The sequence below is a fragment of the Spermophilus citellus genome, assembly GCF_964194105.1.
Source record: "Spermophilus citellus genome assembly, chromosome: 1".
Classification (NCBI taxonomy): domain Eukaryota; kingdom Metazoa; phylum Chordata; class Mammalia; order Rodentia; family Sciuridae; genus Spermophilus; species Spermophilus citellus.
The window spans coordinates 34,942,578-34,968,424 of NC_138182.1; the positions used below are offsets into that span (position 1 = coordinate 34,942,578).

The window sequence follows — 25,847 nt, forward strand, 5'->3', positions numbered from 1 at the left end:
AAAAATTCTGGTCCAACGTTCACTGACTGAGGGTCCCTGGACAAGTGATTTTTAACCTCTTAACATCACTTTCTCCTCTGTAAAATAAAGATATTTCTTGGCAGCCCCAAAGGGTAGAATTCAGTGTAACACAAAGTGGTCAATAAAAAGGAACATTTAAAACTTTTCCTGTTGGGGCTGGGGATGTGGCTCAAGTGGTAGCGCGCTCACCTGGCATGCGTGAGGCCTGGGTTCAATCCTCAACACCACATACAAACAAAGATGTTGTGCCCCCCGAAAACTAAAATAAATATCAAAAATTTTTAAAAATTTTTAAAAAATAAAACTTTTCCTGTTATATCCAAGTTGTGAAGGTGTACCTGTGTGTATGAATATGCACTGCTATAGGAAAATAACAAATGAATCTGTAAATAAAAAAAAATTCTAGCCCATTTCTCAAACCTGATCCCCAAAGAAAATTACACCTTGACAGCAAAATAACCTCCAACAAAGCATTGTTTTTAAGTACATTCACATGCTATGACTTCTTTATTTGTAGCAGGTTCTTTGGTGGAGGGGGAATGGTGTAGTTTGCCAATAATTCTGGGGTATGAGTGACTCTTGAGACTAACAACAGAATGGAAACATGAACTTCAAAGGACAAGCTCCCCAGCGGTTCCACCTCTGAAGCCTTTTATAAGCAGTCTCACTTGAAAGCAAATAATTGACAGGAGGGTCCACCTAACTGTGTCTTCTTCGGCCCTCTGACAACTGTGCTGGGAGGCTGGGGATTGGTCAACACTCCCAGCAGGACCTGCATTGCAGCAACAGACCTGGTGCCCTGAGCTGAGTGCAATTTGTCCTGTGGGGCCAGGCCGAGTTTGCAGCTGAAGTTTTTTATCTTTAATATCAAAATCAATCATAATTTTTAGCATGGAGGGGGTTTCCTGCAACTGTCAGAGATATAGCAAGTAATTACTTCAGACATGGTGTGCACATGAGACTTGTTTTACTTTACAAGTGATCTAGAGTACTTCTTTTTAAAACAATTAGTAATTTTGCATCTTGGTCACAGTAACCAATGATTTCCTTCCCTACTGTGAGAAAGTTCCTGCTATAACTCAGAATGACTATTCATTAATAATATAAGAATGTTGCAAAGTTGCTTATGTTTTATTACTAATATACAACCCTCATTTTCCTTTTTTTTCTTTATTTAATAGGCTCTACACATTTTCCTGCTAATTATTCCAGCTATGGAGTGACTGTGGCATGAATAGTGCTATAATTTTCACTGCCTCTAACTGCTGGCTTCCCCCACAGGATTCAAAGAACTCTCTAAGCAATGGACTGGCTACCTCAGGAGGACCTCAGGCTCTGTCATTAACCTTCTTGTGGTTATTGTCATAGCTGATACCACCAATGCCCTCCAGTATGTTCATGGGCAGAGGAAATACAATGGTAGAATTCTTCTCGGTGGCTACAGTGGTTAAGGTCTGCAGGTAACGCAGCTGAAGGGCTATGGGGGACTCGGCCAGCACCATAGAGGCCGACTTCAGAGATTTAGAAGCATTCATTTCCCCTTCTGCTGCCAGGACCTAAAATGACAGAAATAAACATTTACAAATGTGACTAGAGTTTTCTTTTTCTGGGTCTGTGCTGATATAGGTCCCCCATCCTCCTGCTTTGCCATACATGTTTCCTTGGCTTTTGGCTAGGATAAGAGTATCATATCCTATGGTGAATGGAGAAACTGAGGAGGTTGCACAGTGTCAGAATAGATGTTTTACAAATTATGACTACCTAGATTTCATTTTCAAACAAAAATGAAAGCACTCTCTTTAACACAAATAAATACTTGGCCATCCATCCTAGGAATGCTCTTAAAGCCTGTAGGGGCCTCACTGCCTACTGCATTCATTTTTAGAGAAGCCTAAAATTCAAGGGCTCCAACCAGGTTTTTTGCTGTTTTTCAGTTATCATACAAGATGTTGTTATTTCATTCTATTGCCAACCTAGTCTCGTTCTTACAATGCATGAATTGTTCCCAGTTCTCTGAGCTCTTGATTACAAGTAGTAGAAAGTGCCAGCCTGGGACTCTCTTCATACTCTGCTTTCCTAGTTCTCAGACTGCCCAAGAACAACTTGGCCAGGCTTAATCGCCCCCAGCGTGGGTACCCGCTATCCGTGGGAGAGTGATGTCTTGTCCATCATTGCCAAGTCTCTGCTGGGAAACTGCTAGAACTCAGCAGATAAACCAAAGTACAGGATGGATAAGGACAGAGAAAACAACCTTGTCAGCTCACAAATAAGATTCCCACGAGGCTGCTTGAAGGTTTCTGATTTCACTTGGTTTCTGATGCTTCAGGAAATCCATCAACACAAAGACTACAGATCCAACCGTTTCAAGGACATTCGGGGGAAAGAGTGGAGTTACATTTAGTAATTCTAACCTGGGTTGTGTTTGATTACTCCCTTTGAATCCAGTATCATGAAACGCACCAAAACAATGGTGTTCACAAGACAGGCAACATGCCGGCTACATCTGAAACACCAGCTTTATAAAAAGGCTGGTCCCTGAACCCGGCCCAGATTCTGCTTCACTGGAGCCGAAGTCTTTTGCTACGTTCTCTAGGAGACTCTGGGGTGCAGCCAGCATTGGGCCCTACATTGCTAATTGTTCAACATGTTGCTGAGCATCCTCTTGACCTGTTGCTATGCTCATTACCTTCAGATTGAAAGAAATTCCCATTAAATCTGTGAAAAAAAGCCTTTCTTTAAAAATAACAGAGCAACCCTGATCGTCTGTTCAGCTCCATCTTTGTCTGCCCCAGCACCAGGAGCCTCCCCTGTCATGTACATGGAGTGGCCCTTACCCTGGCTCTGGCTTCCCGTGTGGCCTCGGCCTCAGCAGCCATGGATCTCTGCAACTGCACCGGAATCCGGACATCTTTGATTTCCACTCGGGCCACCCGGATCCCCCACAGCTCCGTGGCATCATCAAGCATGGTCTGTTTGCCAATCAAAAGAAAAGACATTGATCAGAAGACAGGTGACTTGATGTTAAGTTTCTGATGCTTTGGGAAGGTAATTCTTCCCAAACCTATGGATCCCTTCTTGGAATTGAAGTGAATCCCTTGAAGGCTTCATGAACAAATCCTAATAAATTCAGTGAGTAGTCTACTAGAAGGTCCCACCCCTCAACCATCCCACAGGACATCAGCATATGATATCAGTATATGATGGGGATTGGGAACAATGCTTCAGATCCGCTGTCACTGATATCAAGCAGACAGCAATGGGTGAGCTTCTCAGAGAGGCTTGAATTTTGTCCTGGCTCTGCCATTTGCAGCTATGAATCACAGGACTAGCTTCTTAACCTCTCTGATTCTCAGTTTTCTCACCTATGAACAGTTCCTGTCTGGACTGTCATGAGGATTCGTGTGAGGCTTTGAGATAATACATATGAAGTATCTATCAATACTTAGCAATGACTCAGTGGATATTATTATTGGGTACTTTTCAAGCTATTATTTATCTTACTCTCTTTAATCCCTATCTGATGGCCAGTTTTAAACAAGTAACAAGATGTGTTTTCTTTTTTTTTTTTTTAAGTAGGACATATTTTTAGGGTGCATTTTTAAAGAAGCTTACAGTAAAGATATTCTTGTCCTTTGTAAAACCTTAAAACTCTGAAAGACATCTAACTGGTTGTCCTGGGGAAGAAAGGACAAGAGTACCTTTCCCTTCTGTGGGTTCTGCAGGACATCAAGAGTTGATGAGACCTCACGAGAAGCCAGTGACCTGGCTTTAAATGGGAAACATTTGAGTTGTCAAACTCAGCAGGTTCTTAGAAAGGAGATGGGGACCTGTCATGCAAAATTGTCATCACCTCATAAAACCATGAGGTCTTGGCACAAGAGGCCAAGAATGACCCGAGTCCTAACTTACAGAAAGAAAGCTGAGAATCAAAATGCAACCAAGTTAAGAAAATACAGAAACACAATTTATAAACTAGAATATACAAGAAATTAGGTCATACCTGCTCCATCTTGCTACCTGCAACCTGGATTACAGGTATCAGGGAAACAAGTGTTGTATATCTATTTAGAAATTAAAGATGGTAGGATTCCAGAAGGGTTCTACCATTCCTTTAAAAATGAAGTCCCTATTATCATTATTACAATAATGATGATGATCAGCATCATTAATCTTGTTATTGATATTGGTGCCATGATGTAAATCTTTTCAGACAAGGCATATCTCTGCTGTCTCAGATCAATCCTCTTCTGACTTCCACACCCCACTAAAATGTAGGAATATAGGGGCTGCCTGGGAAATGGCTATGCTTCCTCTGGAGTAATCTAAATTGAAAATAAGTCTGGTCTCTAACCTTCTCAGAAAAGGTACAACGTTATTCCGTGATTGTGAATTCCAAAGAAAGGAGATAAGGGGTACAATTCTCATAGCTCCTTTCTCCTACCCAGATATTTAAGTCTATGCCTTGTAATAAGTAAACAAAATCACCAATAGAACCCCACCTCTAGCATAGCTCTGTGTGTGTGGTGTGTGTGTGTGTGTGTGTTGTGTGTGTTGTGTGTGTTAACACACGTTGAGGGGGTACATCGATAGTCTCTGATAATTAGGAAAAATTAACTATGGTGCAGGGTATTAATTCTTGGAGTCCTCACCTGGATGCTGTGGGCAATCTCTTCGCGCCCTGCTAAGATCTGAGACAAGGTCTGTGTCCCTAAGACATTTCTCAGAGTGGTTTGAGCCAGCAGAAACGTGGCTTGGTGAACATCGTTGACATTAGCCACTGCTGAGACAGCACTGTAGATTCTGTAGTAGACAACTCCATCCACCTGAGTAGTCACAGAGTCTCTGGTGAGGATCTATAGAGCAAAAACAAGGCAAGATCACACGTGAGTTGCATTCACAGCAATGGAAAGAGTGATAGCCAACCCCTAAAGCCCTTCTTCACAGGAAAGTGTTAATTACAGTTCATGCCAACAGTCACCAAATCCTGTCCTAGGTTGAATATAACCTCATCCTACTCAGTAACAACATTCCAACCCAGATTTGGTCCCTGTCAACCCCTGTAACTTCATCTTAGAGAACATTTACATCCCATAGGCAGAAGCTCTTGACTTGCCAAGGTAAGAATAGAGACCCCCATTTTAAGGATTAGTAGAACTCTTTTGGAATTCTATCATCTTCTATTTCTAAGTAGATGGAGAACACTTGTTTCCTGATACCTGTAATGTACTTGGTTTTCAGTTTTCAGATGTGATGAAGCAATACTGCTTAGAAAACATAGATGGCACCAGAGACCGTGTTCTATATTTAAGTAAAGCACAAATGATTCAGATTTGTAGAGAAGCTCAGCATTGATCAATCTGAATAATGTGACAAGGTATTTTGGAGCAAATGAGTGATTTGTGCGTGGATCATGGAAAACAGAGGCCAGAACTGTCCACAACAGAGCCAGAAAATTTCTCCTCTAGGTCAGCAAGCATTCCAGGTGCTGTGATGGAGCTGAATTCTGCACTCAGTCCTGTGGTTCCTGACAGAGGCCCTGGAGATGTCGTTGAGTCTTGATTGGGTGTCCTGTCTTTTCATTATCTCTGCCCTCCCCCTAAGTCCTTCTCCCATTGTAGATCTACTCACAGTTATTTCCCCCTCCCCAACAGTTCACTTTGGTTATGAGAAAGCAAATTAATCATTAGTAACTCTGACTTTGCTAGTATCCAGTTATTAGTTTTGGTCATTCATTATAGTATTTCAAGAATCATTTGAAATCCAAATACAGGTAAGCCCTTCACAACCTCTGCTCTGTCTCCACACCTGTCTGCTCTGTTGCATCCAAACATAAACCAACTTAAGGTCAAATGCAAAGGTGAGCTGGGCACAGTGGTGCATGCCTATAATCCCAGCAGCTCAGGAGGCTGCAGTAGAAGGTAGCCTCAGCAATTTATTAAGGCCCTAAGCAACTCAGTGAGACCCGCTTTCAGGGGTGAGTTGTTAAGTGCCCCAGAGTTCATTCCCCAGTAGAAAAAAAAAAAAAAAGCAAAGGTGATTAATACAGGTATTACTTTAAAAATCTTAGAAAATAGGGCTGGGATTGTGGCTCTGTGGCGGAGTGCTTGCCTAGCAGATGAGAGGCACTGGGTTCAATCCTCAGCACCACATAAAAACAAATAAATAAAGTTATTATGTCTATCAACTGCTAAAAGATGATGATGGCAAGGATTATAAAATAACCAAACACTGCTCTCTGCCCCCATTCTCTTCAGCTCTTTGTATGGTGAGTTATCTGTCTCTCTCAAGCATCTGTTTAGTCATTCTCCAACCCAGCTTCCCTACCAACTGTCTTCTCTCAGACTTTCTTTTATTTGGTCATTCCGAGTCTTCTAGTATTTTCTAATGTTTTTATGAGTGCAATATACTTATACATAATAGTGGGGTTTATTTTGACATATTCCTACATGCATGTAATATAATTTGATCCAGGTCATTTAGTGTTTCAAGTCTTCTAGTTCTCGGGTCTTGCCCTGGACTCCTTTGGCAAAACAAAAAGCCCAGTAGTTTAGGAGCCACCTACAAGCACTCAGAGCAGGTCCCTGGGGATTCAGTTCATTCTCCTCTTATTGTTCAAAAACATACTATAAGAATTCAATTGCCCGTGTAATGGAGATGTAGGTTTTATTTCTAGTAACAAATCTATAACCTTTTACCTCTTGTGGAGGAATGTTGCAAGTAACTGTTCGGAGATCAACTTTGACAAACACATCTATGCATGGCAGGACCAGGATCAGACCTACAAAACAGAAAATTCATTAAATTTTTACCTATTGATAATAATTAAAACAAATAGCATCCCAGCTGTTTGATACATCATTTTCACAGGGCTGTATATGTTTTAGATGATCTTCAATATGAACATATTCAACTTTGGGGATTAAAAAAATAAAAAGAATTGCCTCAGAATTAAAGTCTTTTGGTAAAATGCTAATGACCCTTGGCATTTAATCTTCGATTTTTAAAAACAATCTATTTCTTTCTAAGTGTTTAATTTGATGTTGATTTAAAAGGACATTTTGGAAATTAGTTTTCTTATAATAAAGGTACAATATAAAAAATTCAGGAAATAGACTTTTGGTCTTGAATATTAGTGAGTGCCAACATTCTCAGAATCTTCAAGTGTATTGAAGGAATAATTGAACTAAAATTTTCCCAAAGCTGGGCATGATTGTGCACACCTATAATCCCAGTTACTTGGTAGTCTGAGACAGGCAGACAAGGCCAAACTGGAAAACCTAGTGAGACCTTGACTCGAAACAAAATTTTAATTTTTTTTTTTTTAAGCACTAGGGTTATAGTTTGGGGATAGAGTGTGCTGTTCGCATTCTTGAGGCCCTGAGTTCAATCCCCATCACTGGAAGAAGAACAAGAAGGAGAAGGAGAAGGAGAAGGAGAAGGAGAAGGAGAAGGAGAAGGAGGAGGAGGAGGAGCAGGAAGAAGGAAGAGGAGGAGCAGGAAGAGGGAGGAGGAGGAGAGGGGGAGGAGGGGAGAAGGAGGGGGCTGGGGAGGAGGGGAGCAGGAAGAGGAGAGGAGGAAGAGGAGGAGGAAGAGGAGGAGGAGGAGAAATAAATCACCCCAGGGTCTCAGATTTCCTGAAACCAATGCTTTGCAAAACATAGCCATATTCTGGTTGGAGGACAATAACATTCTGTGATTGTAAACACTTTTCCTTCTCTCTGCATTTGTGAAGCATTGGGGTTGGTGTCCTCAGAGAAGTGTGGGTATAAAAAAACTCATTAGAGGACCCTGTGAATCCTCAGCATTACAGTGAGGATGTTCTTTCTTTATTATAAGAATTACAAGGGTTAGAACCACAAGGTATGTAAGCAGGATGGGGACACTAATCCATTTCTGCTATCAGGAAAGTTTTGTGTGACTGTTTTTGTTCTCAGGTTAAGTAAGCACCATGAGAAGGAACAGCAGCACAGGCGGAGTACACTACTGGAATGTTCTCTTCCTTTTGGTCTCTAAACATTTCTGAGACTTGTGGTAAGAACGACGGCCCTATTTATTTGCTTTTTTGGTATCAGGTCTCTGTGGTTAAGAGCACGGCCCTGAGAGCTTCTGGAGTTAAGTCCTAGCCTTGCCCCTTCGCACCCTTGTGACAGGGAACATTCACTCAACTTTTCTGAGCTTTGGTGGCTTAATACATACAAGATGGTAGGAATAGGTATGTAATAGGTGCTCAAGGAGTCGAAGTTCTTATTGTTAATTCTTTTTATTATTAAAGAATAATTTGCAAAAGTGGAGAAGTTTTCCGTTAGCAATTTGGCTCGTCTCCCTTTTGTCCTTATGACATGCTGAGGTAACTCATTAGCCCCAGAGACACGTATGACGAGGTTGGTTATCCTGGGACATTAAGTAGCGAAATCTTCTGGGAAAATTCATTTACAAGAGACACATTTTTCTCCAGAGTCCTCCAAGTTGTGGCTTTTCTGCCTCTTTCACATCATTATTATAATCTGAGCACCTAGGAACAGGATAACTTTGTTATATCTTTTCTCTGCTGGATGATTCTTACATTTGCTGTCTTGGCAAACTCATAAGAACATCCATAATGCATAATGGGTGTTCCTCTCTTTTCCTTGGGTTCTTTATGAAATTCGACAAGTAAGATTGTATTACTTAAAATAGCCAAGTGTCACTCACAAGTTTCACCTTTTGAAGCATCTCAGGTTTTTTTCATGTAGCAGATATCTGACCAAATACAAAATACACAGAATATCACTATGCATAAAAACCTTTCTAACCCCAGAGATTTTGTAGTGTAGATAGAAAGACAAAAGTTTTACTTAAATATACCCTAAGAGGAAGCCAAAAACAAATGTTACCAGAGAAATAGAACTAAAAAACATCATCTCTTAAGATGCTTTTTGATAGTCTTTTAAGAATATTAAAATTAACCACATGGAATTGCCATTTTTTGTGAACCGAAACAAATAACAGCAATTTTGTATGGTTCAACTAAATATACACCGAGACTTTGTGAGAATTAAATCAATATCTTATTTCTAAGAAGTTTAGAAGTAAGAAGTTTAGAAATAAAATATTGAACTGACACCCTCACCTTCACCCTGGTCAAAGAAAAAAAAATCTTTTTATAACATGAACAGTTTGGAATATTTTTCCTTCCAAAGTTTTAGAGAAAAGATAAAAATGAAACTACACTAGATTTCAAAAAGGCTGAAAGTTCATCTTTACCTCCAACTGTGAGAATGATCTTAGGTAAATCATCAGACCTATGTTGGCTTCAGTTTCCTTATTTTGAAAACCAGGGGACCAGACAAAGGGAGTCCTAGTATGGTCTCCAGCTCTGTTGGTCTGTTGGTCTACTTGCCATGAAAGGAAGTTACCTTTTACTCTTCCATTAGCCCTTTTCAAAGAGTAAGAATCAAATCCCAACCACTTGAATGTTGGCTCCAAGTACCTTAATGGTCTATGTTGGCCATTTACTCTTTTTGGGGGGAGGAGGGGTGGTAACGCAGATTGAGCTCAGGGGCACGCCCTCAGCCCTATTTTGTATTTTATTTAGAGACGGGGTCTCACTGAGTTACTCAGTACCTGAGGCTGAGGCTGGATTTGAACTCACCATCCTCCTGCCTCAGCCTCCGAGGAGCTTGGAATTACAGGCATGTGCCACCAGTCCCAGTCATTTACTCTTTCCCCTTGTTGTCCTGACATGCTCTTATTGGCCCTGGTAAGCTGTGTCCAGGGATCATAACCACCAGCTTGGCTCACATTCACAGCCCCTCTCAGGGGAAGAGTTTGGAAACAGATCCAGATTTCTAATCTCTCAAACTGGTGGCCACTCCCAGAAGGGCACATCCTTTTATTACACAGAAGAGCTCCAGTTTCCTGAGATTTTGCTTTGAGTTCCAGTCGGTGCCACCAGGAAAAATAGTGGTGGTGGCAGCAGAAGTAAGGGAAGCCCGTAATCTGCGATAGGAGTACCCACTGTGTCATACCTGGTCCCTTGGCTTTGTTGGCTTGGATGCGTCCCAGTCGGAATACAACAGCGCGCTCATACTCCTTAATGATCTAAGAGGTTAAGGGACAGCATTTAGTCTTAATGGTTTGCTGGCTAATATGGTGAGCCCCATTTAATTCCCAGGGTATTACCTTCAAGCACATCCATATGGAGATGGGGAAGGTAATGATCATCAACAGGAAAGAGAGGGAAAACAGGATCCAGCCACAGACACCCAGCTGTTTTTTGTTGATGCCTAAGAAATGAGAAAGAAGCAAGCCTGTGATTGGTGCAATTCTTTCAAGAGGCCTCCAGCTGAGTAGGTGAGGAAACTATCCAGAGGGCTGGCAACACAACTGAGGAGACCCAAATCCATCCATACCCCTAAATGTAGACAAGCACACAATGTTTTCAGGTTTTTAGATACTGAAACCGATCTGTTCCTTCCAAGAGAAGTCTCATAGCAATCAATAACAATAATTATCATTGTATTTCTATACAGCTGACATGGTTTATTATTCTCAAAAGAAATAAAATTGTTTTTCTCAGAATATGGTCCAATGGATCACCCACATCAGAACCTTCAGATTCTTGAGCCTCATGAATTCTCCAGGTGAAATTCAAAATAACTTAGAGGTAGGTAGATAGGTAGGCAGGTACTATTATCCCCAGAGGGCAACAATGTAGCACATGGAAAAACTTTTCTTATTTTTTTTTTAACTAGGGACTGAACCCAGAAGTGCTTAACCACTGAGCTTATACCCCCAGTGCTTTCCATTTTTTATTTTAAAACAGGGCCTCACTAACTTGGTGAGGCTGGCCTCAAACATGCAATCCTCCTGCCTCATCCTCTGGGGTCACTGGGATTACAGATGTGTAGCACCTGGCTGTGGAAGTATATTTTGAAGAGCCTTTAGGTATCAGTTTCTATGAAAGTCTCTTAGCAACTATATGACCTTACATAAATCACTCAATCTCTGTAGGTCTCTATTTCTTCATCTGTAAGATGGGGATTGAAATTACCTACTTCAGAAGATTTCATGAGGACTAATTAGATAACTCGTCATGCATTGCCATCTCCATTAGTAAACAAGGATTACCACTACTATTCCTATTTTATGGATGGACAGGAATTCCAGGGACTTGTCGGATCTTGATAGCTGATATTCTTCACTTTTCATGGAACTTTGTTTTATTGACTTATTGCACTAAATTTCTTTTGGTTAATCACACATTATGATGGCAAGGGTACTTTGTCTTCATGAATACTGCCTTGCAATGAGATGAAACTGAATTCAAATCCTACCTCAATCACCTAAAACTGTAGTTTTAGTTACATCAATACATAATTTTTCAGATGCTTATTTGGAAAACATGCATGTCTGATTGATCCTCTTATTTTAGAATTCTCTATGCTCACCACTCTATGCCCTGCCCCCACCCCCTTTCTTTTTTCTTTTCTTTCTTTCTTTTTTTTTTTTTTTTTTTGCACCAGGAATTGAACTAAGTGGCACTCAACCACTGAGCCATATCCCTGGCCCTATTTTGTATTTTATTTAGAGACAGCGTCTCAATGAGTTGCTTAATGTCTCACTTTTGCTGAGGCTGCCTTTGAACTCTCCATCCTCATGTGTCAGCCTCCCAAACCGCTGGGATTATAGTCCTGCATCACTGCACCCAGCAAAGTTTCTCCCTTTCAATCCTCATTACCCCCATTCTTTTCTCCTTGACAACCATCCCCATTTTCATCCCTACATTTCTCTCTATTGAGACACATTCTCCTCATGGACAGGAGAACAATTATATTGATTAGTTATCTCCACCCAGGAAATTCCTTAAATACCATGTTATCTCCATCTCAGTAAAAGCTTTAACAACCCGCCTGATTGCCCAGGTTAGAGACTCAGGGCATCATTTCCTCTTCCCTATTGGACACCAAAGTCTCTGAGCCTAAATGATATCTCCTCAAAAGCATCCCTACTTAGCCATTTTACTGCTATTGATTCATTGGGACCTGAGCCATATTTGTTAATCCTTAGAAGAGTCCTAGGCTTTTGCTCTTGCAAGCAGTGCTATGATGAATGTCTTTAAACATCTGTTGTTTTTGTTGTTTGTTTTTGTTTTTGTTCGTTTGTTTTTGTTTTGTGCCCTGTGTAGGATAAATATCTAGCAGTGGATGTGTTAGGCCAAATGAACTAGTATTTATGATTTTGATCCATGGTAAATGTCCTTCAAAAAGTCTGTACCCACCTGTATCTGCACTAACAGTGTACGTCTTATTCTTATAAGATAATTTTGAGTTTCTCAATTGTTGTATTTTCATAGGTGAAAAGTATCTAAGTTCTAGATACATTATTTCAGTACTAAAAACTTTTGAGTAAAAATATTCTTTTATAGGGTTCTTTTTTAGACTATTATGATGTGGGATTAAAAAGATACTTTGTGCATTCTCAAAAAAAAAACAACTTTGTTGTATTTTATGGATTAGCACATTTTTTACCTTTTGTAACATAGCCCATATCTTCTCATTGAAAAAAAAATCTAAAGATATAAAACTAAAGACGGAATTCCCTACTTCCCCTTCTCAATTCTGCTTTCATCTAGAGAAATTCCATAGTTATCATCAATTTGGTGTATGTCTTTAAGGACCAATCACTATATATTTGCACACTATATATTTACATTTAGAAAATATTTGACTTGATTTCCAGATTTATTTATTTATTTATTTATTTATTTATTTATTTATTTATTTAGATAAATGTACCACACAGTACCTAAGCAAATTGGTGTAGCCAATTTGGAAGCAATATGGAGATTCCTTGGAAATCTGGGAATGGAACCACCATTTGACCCAGCTATCCCTCTCCTCATTCTATACCCAAAGGACTTAAAAACAGCATACTACAGGGGCACAGCCACATCAATGTTTATAGCAGCAAAATTCACAATAGCTAAACTGTGGAGCCAACCTAGATGCCTTCAGTGGATGAATGGATAAAAAAATGTGGCATATATGCACAATGGAATTTTACTCAGCATAAAAAAAGAACAAAATCATGGCATTTGCAGGTAAATGGATGGCACTGGAGAAGATAATGCTAAGTGAAGTTAGCCAATCCCAAAAAAACAAATGTCAAATGTTTTCCCTGATATAAGAAGGATGACTCATAGTAGAGGAGGGAGGGAGAGCCTGGGAGGAACTGATGAATTCTAGATAGGGCAGAGGGGTGGGAGGGGAAGAGAGGAGGCAGGGGATTAGCAAGGATGGTGGACTGTGATGGACATCATTATCCAAAGTACATGTATGAAGACTTGAATTGGGTGTCAACATATCTTATATACAAACCGAGATATGAAAAATTGTATTTAAAATTGTAATGCAAAAATAAATAAATAAATAAATAAACAAAATCGTCTTCTGTAAAAAAAAAAAAAAACCCTAATCAACTTTTATATCTTTCCAAGTCATTACATACTCATTTACCTTAGTCATACTCTCCCATCTTAAATCTGTGTTTTGGCTTACTTAGCCATTCTCCTGTCTATTGACATTCAGTTTACTTGCAGTTTTCCCCCTTACAAACAAAGCCGCAATAACTGTGCTTGTACCTGCCTTAACGGTCAATGGGCATTTCCATGGAATCTTGATAAAAGTGCTGAGAAGGCACATAGCTCTGCCATCCTTGGTGCCTTTCCTCCCTGCTGACACTGCGGTATTTGGTATTCAGACACCTTGGGTGATTCTGGGGTCTGATGTTACCAGCACAGCACAGTCTCACTGTGTAGCTGAGATTTCAAAAAGGATACTGCTTACACTTGATGCCCTGAGCTAAATTCTGGACATTTTCCAAAAAGCCTCAACCTCAATACCAAGCTGCATAAGAATTTATCACAGAGAAAACTACAGGGCTCCCCGGAGTCCCATCATTACATGTCCACGGGAGGCTGGACTCCGTTAGGTAAGAAGCATGCTGAGAGAGAAAGGAGATGACAATGTGATTAATTTTCTAAGATTTACAGCTGAGCATTAGAATCAGCAGCACCTTTGCTGCTGGGAGAACTGGAGGGGCCTCCGGGTATTATCAGCTGTGCTAAAGTGGGGCTTTGAGCTTTTGTGCACCACCCTGCAGCCTCCCAGCTCAGCCTGAGGAGCTTTCACAGCCCTGGGGGAGACCCCAAGGTACTATCTTTGTAGCTTCCAAGGGAGCAAATCTTTCAGGTAACCTTTCCACCCCCTACATCCATTCCCACCAGGAAGTTATGCTGAGAACTGGATTTGAGGGTTATGATTCTGAATGAAATGAAATGCTTTTGCTAGCTCTGGAAGACCTTCAGAAATTGCCCTACTGCCTTCAGGTCAACCTAGCAAGGCTCCTGCCAGAGCCCTCCCTAGAGACTGAGAGGATGATGGAAGAAAATACCAAAGCTCTGACCACACCCAACTGTCTGCTTTATCGAAATCCACCAACGTATGTACACTTTCTGGGGACAATTGCCACATAACCATAAAACCATATTATCATATGCTTACTTCCTGGGGAGAACTGGATTTTGCTTCCTCCAACAAATTGCCCCTAATTCATGGATTCACTTAGCAATTATTTTACCAGATATGTGCCAGGCACGGTGCTAGAGCTGCGGACTCTAAGAAGAATAAGCTGTGGGACTCACCATCTGGAGTCCAAGTACTGTGACAAAGAACAGAAGAGTTTTAGTCAACGACTTCCTTTCGGTCTGCAAGGAGAAAAGTAGAGCCACCACACAGGAGCTGAGGCCCAGGGCCATGACCCTGGGGAGAGGGACCTGGAGCCTCCACTGGAAGGACTTCAGAGGTCAGCAAGGCCAACCCTTTGTTTTGGGCCTCCTGGCAGCATTGTCACCATCATTCTGACTTCTCTTTAGGCAAGATGGCACCCATAGTTCCACAAACTGACAGCAATTCACGTCTACGTCTACTTTTCCTGACTTAGGCGGTGAGGCAAACCCAAGAGCACCAGCAGAGGTAAGCTCTGGGCTCTGTCCTTGGTGCTTAGATACAGCCCTGTGTGCCAAAGAAGTAAGCAGATGTGTCTGTGTGTTTATGTGGGCGTCGAAAACATAAACTTACACATTTAGAGTGTGTAGAAATAAATGAAGACCAGCCAAATGAGAAAATCAAAGACTTTTTACTCAGAGCTTGCCATGGCAGGGACTCAGCCACCATCACCTGAAGAGACTCCAAAACAGCAGAAGCAGGAAAACTATCGAGTGGAAAACAGGGAAGGCTCAGATGTGCACCCAGATGGAAACTGTTGGTTTAGGAAAGCCGTAGGCGGCCAACCAGAAGTGGGGCATCTCTGGGATCGGCTATGGATACATGTTTGGATTTCTCTGATGCATCCTAAGTTGGAAGTAAGGGCAACAAGTAGGCAAGCTGTCAGTTTGAACCAAGTCCTGGCCACTTGGGGCTGATTCTTACAGAAGTTGTTTGGCTTCCTGGATTAGAGATAGCAATCTGGCTTTCTGCAAATCTGAAATATACAGGCCAGCTTCCTGCGCAAATAGCTGCAAATTACGGGCCATAGTTCCATGTTTATATATGGCCTCGCCATTGTCCCTTTGTATATTCAGTCTCCCAAGTCAAACACTCAAGATATATATGTCATCTTCCAATAAATAATTCAAATAAAAGCCACAGTGTATAATACTGGGCCAGTTCTGGGGATGGAATGTCACTGCTTGCTCTGCATCCTTAGAAAGAAGAGAATAGAAAACACTCAGTAAAGCCAGCCTGCGGGCAGACAGGGGACATGCAGAGCAGGGATGAGAAGAACAGGCCCTGGGCCAGACAGCCTCTTGTTCTGTCCCAGCCCCTCACCTCTTACATCTTGGTTTCTTCTCTGTAGCATGACCATAATGACAATAACAGCTAGTTGTGAGGATCAGGTAAAACAAAGCGTGGGAAGAACTATTAGTCACATGACTGGGCTCTGTTGCCATCCCTATCCAGGGTTTTCCAAGAGGTTGTGCTTTGAACCAAGACAGCCTTAGAGCCCCTCCGTTCCATTCAACTTTTGACAGGCATCTTTCCTTTCTTAGAGCATTCCCCCCCAAAACTTGTCAGTGTGAATTCTTCCTATGCACCTTTGAGATTTGATGTGAGGACTTCAAAAATTCCCTTTCCAGTTTTGCAATCTGAGACTCTCTTTCAGGATTTTTTGTTGTTGTTGCATGTAAGCATCAAAGAAAATAGTGCACTTCTCTCCCAGTTTCTGTGGGGAGTAAGTAGGAGCTCAGTTTCAGTGGGCACCTTTCTCTCCATCTTATAAATGTCATATTCCAATAAAGACCTGAGAAGCATATTAGTGAACTCACATGGCTAAGACCTCCCCACCCCCACACTACACACAAAGTCCTTCATAACTTTTCTTTTAGCTCACCCCAACCTTTAAAATCCCAACCACCCTTAGTTTTAGTGAGTTGGGCTCAGACAACCTTCTGGCTTCTCTCCTCTGTTGAGATAGCTTTAAGTAAAATCTTCCTTGTTTGATTAACTGCTCAGTCAAGTTTTTCTTTGGCAATTTATATTTTATTTATTGATTTATTGTTACCAAATAAATAATATATTTATTTTGAGGAATTTATTTCACTGAGCCATATAATTCGTGTGCAATAAAACCCTTTGAAGTTGTGTACTTATGTGATTTTTCGTAGATTCACAATGTTGTGCAGCCACACCAATATCTAATTCCAGACTATACGCCCACAGCGTTCCCCTTTCTCAGCCCTTGGCCTTCTCTGTGCCGCCGCTTTCTCTGTGGGGTAATGGTTCTTATGTATGTGCAAGCACTAAATTTTCAGTAATATACAATGAAACATTTAGATTGCTGAGGATTTTTATCCACTGAAGTAACCTAGCTACTGACATTTCAACCACTTTCAGATAACTTTTGGAACCTTAAGAAAGAATGCAGAGAGGCAGTGACTCCGGAGGCTGAGGTAGGAGGATTTTAAGTTCCAACCCAGCCTCAGCAACTTAGCAAGGCCCTAAGCGACTTAGGAAAACCCTGTCTCAAAAACAACAACAACAACAACAAAACAACAACAACAAAAAAAAAAAAAAAACAGAAAAGAAAAAATGCAGGAAAACCAAGTCTTTGGTTCAGAACTACTAAATCAGAGGTGGATGGTGATCTTATCATCCAGGCTAGCCCTGTGAGAGCACAATATGATGTTATCCTGAGAGTCTTCTAAAAGATGTACATTTCAGTTCCAGAATCTGTGCTTAGCAGTTGAAACATACGGTTTCACAGTGGATAAAAACATATCATCCACTGTGATTTCCTTTCACCATTTGGTCTCTTTATAAAGAAATACTTAGTATATATTTTGAAATAGAACATTCAAAAAATTGTAAAAACAATGCAGTTAATGCCTTATACCCACCACCCAGCTTAAGAATTTAAGCATTGCCCACAAAGTGCAAGCCCCCTCGTATAGCCCGGTCCCCAGCACCCGTCTCCCAGTCATGCCCCACAGCTCCCTTTTTATGATTTCCATTCTTTCCAGCCCAATGCAGCTACAACCCCAAGGCTGCCATTTAGAAACAGGCTTGACACACAGGCTCTTAGCACAGCAAGCATTCAGATTCTCAGGTGGCAGGGATCACAGTGGTCTCCATTATGGGTCCAGTGACCCAGCTAACATGCTAACATGACTAGAGAAGGACATTCAGGTTTTCGCATATATTTATCCTTTTGCCTTTGGGTCCCCAGCTCCCCCTCTTGCATCCCACATCCTCCCCTATGTCACCTAGCCTCAGGGCTCAACTTACATCACTTTCTTTCCTAGGAAGGTGACTCTCATCCCCACCTTTGGATGCCCCTCTTTTAATTTCTGAGCCTACCTCTGTCATCCCTTTTCCTATTTCATTGTCATTTTTCTCGTTAACTCCTGTGTCTTCCCTATACATTTTTAGTGCATTGAAGGTAGGTGTTTTATTTTTATGTCTTCCCCTCCTGACCCACAGTAGATGCCATACAAGTGAAGTGAACGGTGCCCGGGTACCCACTTTGAAGTCTCAGAATAATGCTCAGTAACATAACGGAGTTTGAACTGCTCTTGTCTGGAAATAATGATCCATCAGACGAGATTCTGTTTTCTCCCAAGAGAGTCAATTAAGCTGAGAACCTTATGCCCTCGAATTTTCTCTGTCGTGCTTTCTCCCTCTCTGTCCCCGCACCCCCACATCATTATGAGAAGAAAATAAAGAGAAAATGTTTTCCTTGCATCATTCTCTACTGTCCCCATGCTCCCCACATTTCCAGTCCTCTCTAAAATAACAGCACTGCTAACAACAAGTACAAGCACTTTGTCCTTAAGATTTAAGCTTAAATATGCTCATGATGGTGTCATTTCTACCAGCAGTAAAGTCGAAAACACCTGGAGAGCACAACAATGGTGGGATAATTAAGTGACCCCTGACACACACACATACACACACACACACAGTGTTTCATGTTATGCATAATTGCTTTAAATTTAAAAAAAAACATGGGGAAATCATTATGGTAAAATGTTAAGAGAAACATGTAGTAGAATTTTATGTAGTAAGATTTTATGGCCAGTAAGACCCCAATTATAGCAATACATGCATGCATAGAAAGAATTTTAGAAAAAAATTAACCAAAATATGAAACATGGTTTTTTTGAATGGTGAAAATTCTTTCTTTCGTTCGTTTTTTTTTTTAATTTTCTTAATTTTTGATAGGCTTAAAATTCTGAATTTTCTGGGTTTTAATATAATTTTTTAATATTTATTTTTTAGTTGTACACAATACCTTTATTTTGTTTATTTGTTTTTATGTGGTGCTGAGGATCGAACCCAGGGCCCCACACGTGAGTGTTCTACCGCTGAGCCACAACCCTAGTCCTTTAATATAATTTTTAAAAGTAATCAAAATAAAAAGCATGTCAAGTGAAAAAAAAAGTTTTTTGTGTTTGCAGAAAAAGAGAAGATCAGATTATTTCCTGGAGAAAAATAAAATGTTCGGAGTGAAACAATCACCTTCCCTGGGTTTGGGAAGGTGTATTAACAATTCTCTCTATTCACCTTCAATCCTGTGAAGATTAAACTGGCAACAGAATTCAGCAGCTTTCTGGTTCTTTCTGCTGAGAATCAAGGGTTTTGAACATCAAACATAAAATCTAAGTAAAACCCTAGGGGTAAACACTTTCTTTTCATCATCTGAAATTCATTTTCCCTCTTGTGTTTTTCTCTGAAATAGGTATGAACCTATTTCAAAAAGAACATTTTTCAGGAAAGTTCAAAATTGCTTAAAAGAAATACAGTGGTCAGAAAGCATAGGCTCTGGCAACTTCTCTGGAGCTGGTTTAGTTGCAGGATCTCAAACCCAGCTGGACCTAGAGTACTAGAATTTTTAGGAGGGAGGGACCAGTTTGCATTTAGACAAGCTCCCCAGAAAGTTTCTTTTGCATATTAATGTTAAGAAGAATATTTAAGACTTGAGTATTCTAGATTCCAATTAATTTCACTTTGAAAAAAAAGGGGGCAGGAGTGAGTGTCAAAAACTAGTGAGTGGCAGTGTGCTAGGAAATGTTTAACAACATGGTTACTGGGAGGGGGCAGCCCTCATTTCTAGGCACTTCTAATCATGTAAATAACACCTTCACCCCCCAACCCCCAAGCACCAGTTGATTCTAATGCATCCTTGTGACATCATGAACTTGAAGTTAGAGATGTGCATGAGTGTTTTTTGTTTTTTTGCTTTTAGTAGGGGGTACTGGGGATTGAACTCAAGGGCACTTGACAACTGCACCTCCCCAGGCCTATTTTGTATTTTTTACTTAGAGACAGGGTCTCACTGAGTTGCTTAGCACCTCGCTTTTGATGAGGCTGGCTTTGAACTTGAGATCCTTCTGCCTCAGCCTCCCAAGCTGCTGGTATTACAGGCATGTGCAGTACACCTGGCATGGGTCGTTTTTAAAGCTGGCACATGCCAGCAGCAAACTACTGGTAAGACCACTGCTGGGGGTGATGGCAAGGACTCAGTTCTCATTTAATTCCCTCATCTCCTGCAAGTAGGAATTCCTGTACTATGTAGAGGACTGTCTAGTGCATCCTAGTTGGAGGAAAGTGAGGGCAAACTTACTCCACAAACCTCAAAGAATAGTCAAAATGATCCAAAGCCACAGGAAACTGGAAACTGTAAACTAGAAGTCCTAGTCCTGTTTTTTCTGCCATAGAGCAAATTTTTCGTTACATTAAAAGATCAAAACCAAGAAAACTTATGAATGCTTTCAAATATCTCACTGGTGATGCAACTTCAATCCTGCCACCTTCCCAGCCACTGTCTTAACCTGTTAGAACGGAATCTTTACTGTCTCAAGGAACATCTTGTTTAAAAAGATGACAAAGGGTATCCTGGAAGAGACCTCCACCTCCACTACCATTTCCAGGTGATATCTGCTGCCTGCAGCATATCAGTGTAGCTATGCTTACTTCAACAGCGTAAATGACTTTAAAGTACACTTTTTCTTTTATAAATTAATAATAATAAATGTGTTCTCAATTTCCAACTTAGACTACGACTTTTTGGTCACATAAGGTATAAAGTGTGCATTAGATACATATGCACATATGCATAGCATCAACATCATCATCATGGTTTTCCGGACCTTCAAGGTTTTTCTGAGGTTTTTGGTACCACGGATTGAACTCAGGGACACTCAACCACAGAGCCACATCTCCAGCCCTATTTTATATTTTATTTAGAGACAGGGTCTCACTGAGTTGCCTTAGCATCTTGCTTTTGCTGAGGCTGGCTTTGAACTTGTGGTCCTCCTGCCTCAGCCTCCCAAGCCTCTGGGATTATAGGTGTGCGCCACTGTGCCTGGCTGGACCTTCAAGTTTTTAAACCCTCTAAGACTCAGTCTTCTCATTTGTAAAGTCAGATTATAAGAGGATCTACTTCAGAAGTACTATAAGATTTGAAAACATAACGTAAGCAAACTATTCTCTAATATTTAATAGTATGTAAGGTAGCAGTTGGTACTTAAGGGCTGGTTTCATTTTCCACAACTTCTCTGCATTTATCAAACATGATGAAACTCAAACCAGCTTTTTTTAAATCATAGCATTGCCAGATGTATTTGAATACATCTTTAATATATCTTTGCTATTTAATGTGGAAAAAAAAGGATGCAAATATAAACATCAATTCCATCTCAAAATGAAGAGAAGGAGCAAATTATAGACGGTCACTCAAGAAGCAAATAGAACCAACATAAACAAGGAATCCAAAATCATGGGCTCTAAATGGAATTGGAGCCAATTTCAATACCTATACCTCATGCTTACTCTGTAACTCTAAGCTACAATTCATGCTTTGCTTCCTCTGTAACATTAACGTGCTTAAAACAGGAGAGAGGAACATACCCACTAAATTGTCTTTATCCTGCTTCTCAGGCGAAGACATCCCAGCATCCATCTCATGCTTGGGAAGCTTTTATACTTGGCAACTTTTCATGAGTGTAGAGCCAGGCCTGGACTGTGGGCAGCACGTCAGATGTGCTTGCGAGAAGGCAGAACAAAAAGAGTGAGAGAGAGCCAGGGAAGTTCCTGCTCTTCAGTGAGCACCCTGAGGACTAGTTACCCTGGTGAAGGAAGCCCAGTAACATAAACAAAAGACTTATTTCATGAGTTCACAGTGTCTTTGTTCATAGAGGAAATCCAAAAGAATATGAACTTCTGGTGGTCGTGTTTCCTATAAGATATAACTGTGTAATTCTCTGTGTCATCTGTGTTTTATGAAACGTTTCTGTGTACCTTGTGGAATTGGTCACTATAATGAAATGCCTGATACACAAGGCAAGTATATCCATCCTTACGTTTTAAAAAAGGAAACTTAATCCAATTCATTCAACACAATACAGTGAGACATCTTTTAAAACTTATATCTAATGCTGTTATCTTCCTTCTTAAAATAATCCAAGATGGTATAAACTATTAGGACAGTAAAGACCAAAGATCTGAATGTTCTAGAAGATCCTGCTGGTCTGTCCCTCCCTCCTTTTCCAGCTTCAGTCACATGACACCCCGTTCATTCCCGCTATCAGTCCTTCTAAGACTTGATGTGTCTTCTTGCCACAGGGACTTTGCATATGGTATCATAGACATAAATATTTGACTTGAATCTGTTTTTTTCTTGTAGACTAGGGATTGGCAAACTACAACTTGCCTGCCAAGTTGGCTCCACTACCTCTTTACTTTTTTTTTTAAAGTTAATGGTTACTGGAACATAGCCATACCCTGTATTTCTGTATTGTGTACAGCCACCTTTGCACTGTATCAGTAGAGTTATTTTCGACAGAGACCATCTGACCTGCAGAACCTTAAATATTGATTAGCTATCCCTTTGCAGGAAAAGCCTGCTGGTCCCACCCTACACTGCACATTTCCTTGAGGGTAGTGATTAGGTTTGGTATTATTTACCAATGCATCTGCAGCATTTAGAGCAACACAGGCCCATAGCGGATGTTCAGTGATTTTTGTTGAATGAATGAATAAATAATTGGTCAAGGATTATGGCTCACAATGGCAAACCCTTTTCTTGAATCCAGAGTTAGGCTCCTGGCCAGGACTCTTTCTTTCATCACATCACATGGAATCAAGAACCATGTCCAGCTTATTCCAATACCAAAAACACCAGTTTTCCAATTTCCCAATATTTATCTTTCTCATAACAATATCCCAAATATTGTGTCTTCCTTTGTGTGAAAGCAAAACAACACAAAACAGACTCCGATCTCTCCTCATTTTGTCTCTTCTGTTTTCTTCCTAGCAACATCATCTTAAAGTATTTCCCAGAGTCTGGGTTACTTTCAACAAATACTTAATGATCTGCATTGCGTTGTCCACTAATTCAAATTGCAGTAATAATGATGGCTGACACTGTGGTTTTAAGAGCTAATGTGGAGTTTGGGAACTTCAGGGAAGGAGACTGGGGACCAGAGACAGATGAGAGTAGACACATGCGCATGGTCAGTGTGTATCACCTTTCTACACTTTCTTCTGAATTGACCTTATACACCCTTGGTTATGGCTCAATATGGAAATGATGCCAGACGCATGGGGTGGGGGGTGGTAAGAAAGGAAGCTTTGTGCTCACATCACACTGCCCCATGGAGAGAAATTCTTGCTCCACTGTGAACCCTTGAGGTGACCTTGGGGAGGTTATATAACCCCTTTTTCTTTCATCTTTCTCATCTGTACAATGGAGTTAATAATATCTATCTGAGTTGTCTGAGAATCACATAAAATGTTACATAGAAAATTCTCAGAGTAATGACTGGCATTCATAGACAGTAACCATCATCATCCTGTGTGGGAGTTGAGCTATATATCTCAGGGTTCAGTTATCATCTAAAATAGGAATATTGGGTTAATTTTCACAATGTCTCCCTTTCCCCCTGGTTTCAAGTGAATGCAAGATTGGTAGTTGATTCAGAATGTCAATACAGTCAGCATCTCTTCCTTGTGTAGTCTAGGGTTATTGTTTGCTACAAATTTGAAAGCGTGAGGCCCATTCCTGGGCCTGCCTGCCTGTCAGTCCATAGATTCCATCTTGTTTCTTTCTAGCCACCATGTCATCATCACTTTGTGATGAGAGTGACAGAAAAGCTTCCTGTTTCCAGCATTTCTCATGAATGGGCCATGCCAATCTTCCCTGGAATGGGAGGCCCCTTTGCCTTTGAATCAGATGCCCCTCCACAGCCCTGCTGTGAAGGCTCTAGATGAGCTCATTTCTAAATACATTTCTCCTTCATATTGGCCAAATATCATTTATGTTGGCCCTGCCAGTCACTGAGGTATAAGGTTCAAAACAACACAAACAATAATTGTTCCCAAGGGACAGCTGGAAAGAACCTCAAGGGACCTTGCTACATACATCCCCTTGGAAGATGACTAAGCAACTGTTTTTCTTCTTCCTGCAAAATGTTCCAAATGTCTTGGCCTAGAAAGCATGAGAGGTTTCAACCAGTAATGAGCATCAACAAGCTGGGTCTCGGTACAGAGGACCTGGGGAAATAACACCCAAGCCCATTCTTAAGTTGCCCCCTTCTTTGTCCATAAAATATCCACAATTACACTTCAGATGATGAAGCTGTATGGAATTTTTCCCCACTTCATCTTGAAGGAGTGATGGTGGTAGAATTGCTGGAAGGTGCTTCTGATGAAGATTTTTCCGTCCCTACACGAGTCCATTCCTACACTAGTGAAAAGTCCTGAAACAAGGAGTTTCTCCTACCTCCTCCAATGTTTGTAAATACTGTGAAGTTTCTACTGTATCTGCTGAACTTTCAATAACAATAATTGCTCATATTTACTGAGCTGGTTTTCTGTGCCATTTACTGTTTCTAGCTCTTTAAGTGCTTTTATTGAATCCTTACAACAATCATGAGAAAAGCACATTATAAAATTTTTCCCTTCTTTTGCCTGTGCTGAGGATTGAACCCGGGACCTCATGCATGCTAAGGCAAATGTGCTACACCCGAGTGACATCCCCAGCCCTTTCTTATTTTAAGAAAGGATAGTTGTTCAGGCTGGCCTCAAATTTATAATCCTCCTGGCCCAGCTTCCCCAGTATCTGGAATTAAAGGCGTGCACCATTATGCCTGCAGACAGCTGTTTTTAAATGTTCAAATTCTAATCTCTTTTGACACATACGACATCTATTCCTAAGTATGAATATTTGCTTTTCCTTAAATGATCATCTTAGGCAAAACTGTTGCTTGCAACAATCCCTTTTATCCCTGAGTCTTTCTCCTTTCCTAAGCATCCAGTTTCAGGAACATTTTTTGGCCAGGTGTAATTCACTATGATTTCTTGCTAAAATGCACACAAATATTCCAGAATATTTGCTACTTCCTTAGAAAACTTTCCCTTTTCTTTAAATGAAGAAGTTCTCTGATTTCATTAACTCTTCACCATACACACCATTCACTGTATCTTATTTCTTCTCATTTCTTTTGGAGGGAGGGACTTTTTCTTAGTTTTATATATAATATGTACATATACACACTTCATACATTATACTTAATATATAAATGATACTTGACAGTTATGAGTGGCAAATATGCTTTTCAAATTCTTTTTTTTCCTTTTACGATGTACCTAATATCAAATATGTGAAGTTTCAATGTATTCAATGTCCAATATACTTTGTTTAAAAATCTTCCCCTTCCTAAGGTTTTAATCACCTAAACCTCTAAATATCAGTCAGGCACAGTGGCATACACTTTGAAGGCTGAGGCAAGAGGATCACAAGTTTGAAGCCATCCTGGACAACTTAGCAAGATTCTGTCTAAAAAAAAAAAAAAAAAAAAAATCTGAATGTTGGGGATATAGCTCACAGAGCACCCTTGGGTTCAGTCTCCAGTACCAAGGGTGGGGATGGGGGCTCTAAATATTGTCTTGATATTTGGTACAGCAGGTCCCTCCTCCATTCACTGCCTTCAGAAGTGTTTTGCTTTCCATCCTTTGGCTGTGGGCATAAAATTTAAATTAAGCTTGTAAAGCTCTGTTGGGATTTTGATTGAAATTGTGTTGAGTTCCAAGGTTGAGAGATTTGATATCCTAAGTCTAGACACTACCGGTAACCATAATCATTGTATATTCTCCACCTTAAATAGGTTTTCTTTAATGATATTCAGTTTAAAAAATCCTCCTTGAAGTTATCACTCATCTCATGTTGGATTTTTTCCTAGGTAACGTCACAATTGCCTTTAAAAATTATTTTCTGGAGTTGCTCAT

General features: G+C 40.5%; 1 protein-coding gene across 1 annotated transcript; it reads right to left on the minus strand.

Moving 5' to 3' along the window:
• Positions 1–1,349: 1,349 nt before the first annotated feature.
• STOML3 (stomatin like 3) lies at positions 1,350–21,522 on the minus strand (the record flags this gene model as incomplete). Its single annotated transcript, XM_081278937.1, has 7 exons — positions 1,350–1,577; positions 2,856–2,990; positions 4,671–4,874; positions 6,717–6,799; positions 10,029–10,101; positions 10,183–10,286; positions 21,471–21,522. 7 exons carry the CDS (start codon positions 21,520–21,522, stop codon positions 1,350–1,352), a joined length of 879 nt encoding a protein of 292 aa, XP_081135063.1.
• Positions 21,523–25,847: the final 4,325 nt, after the last annotated feature.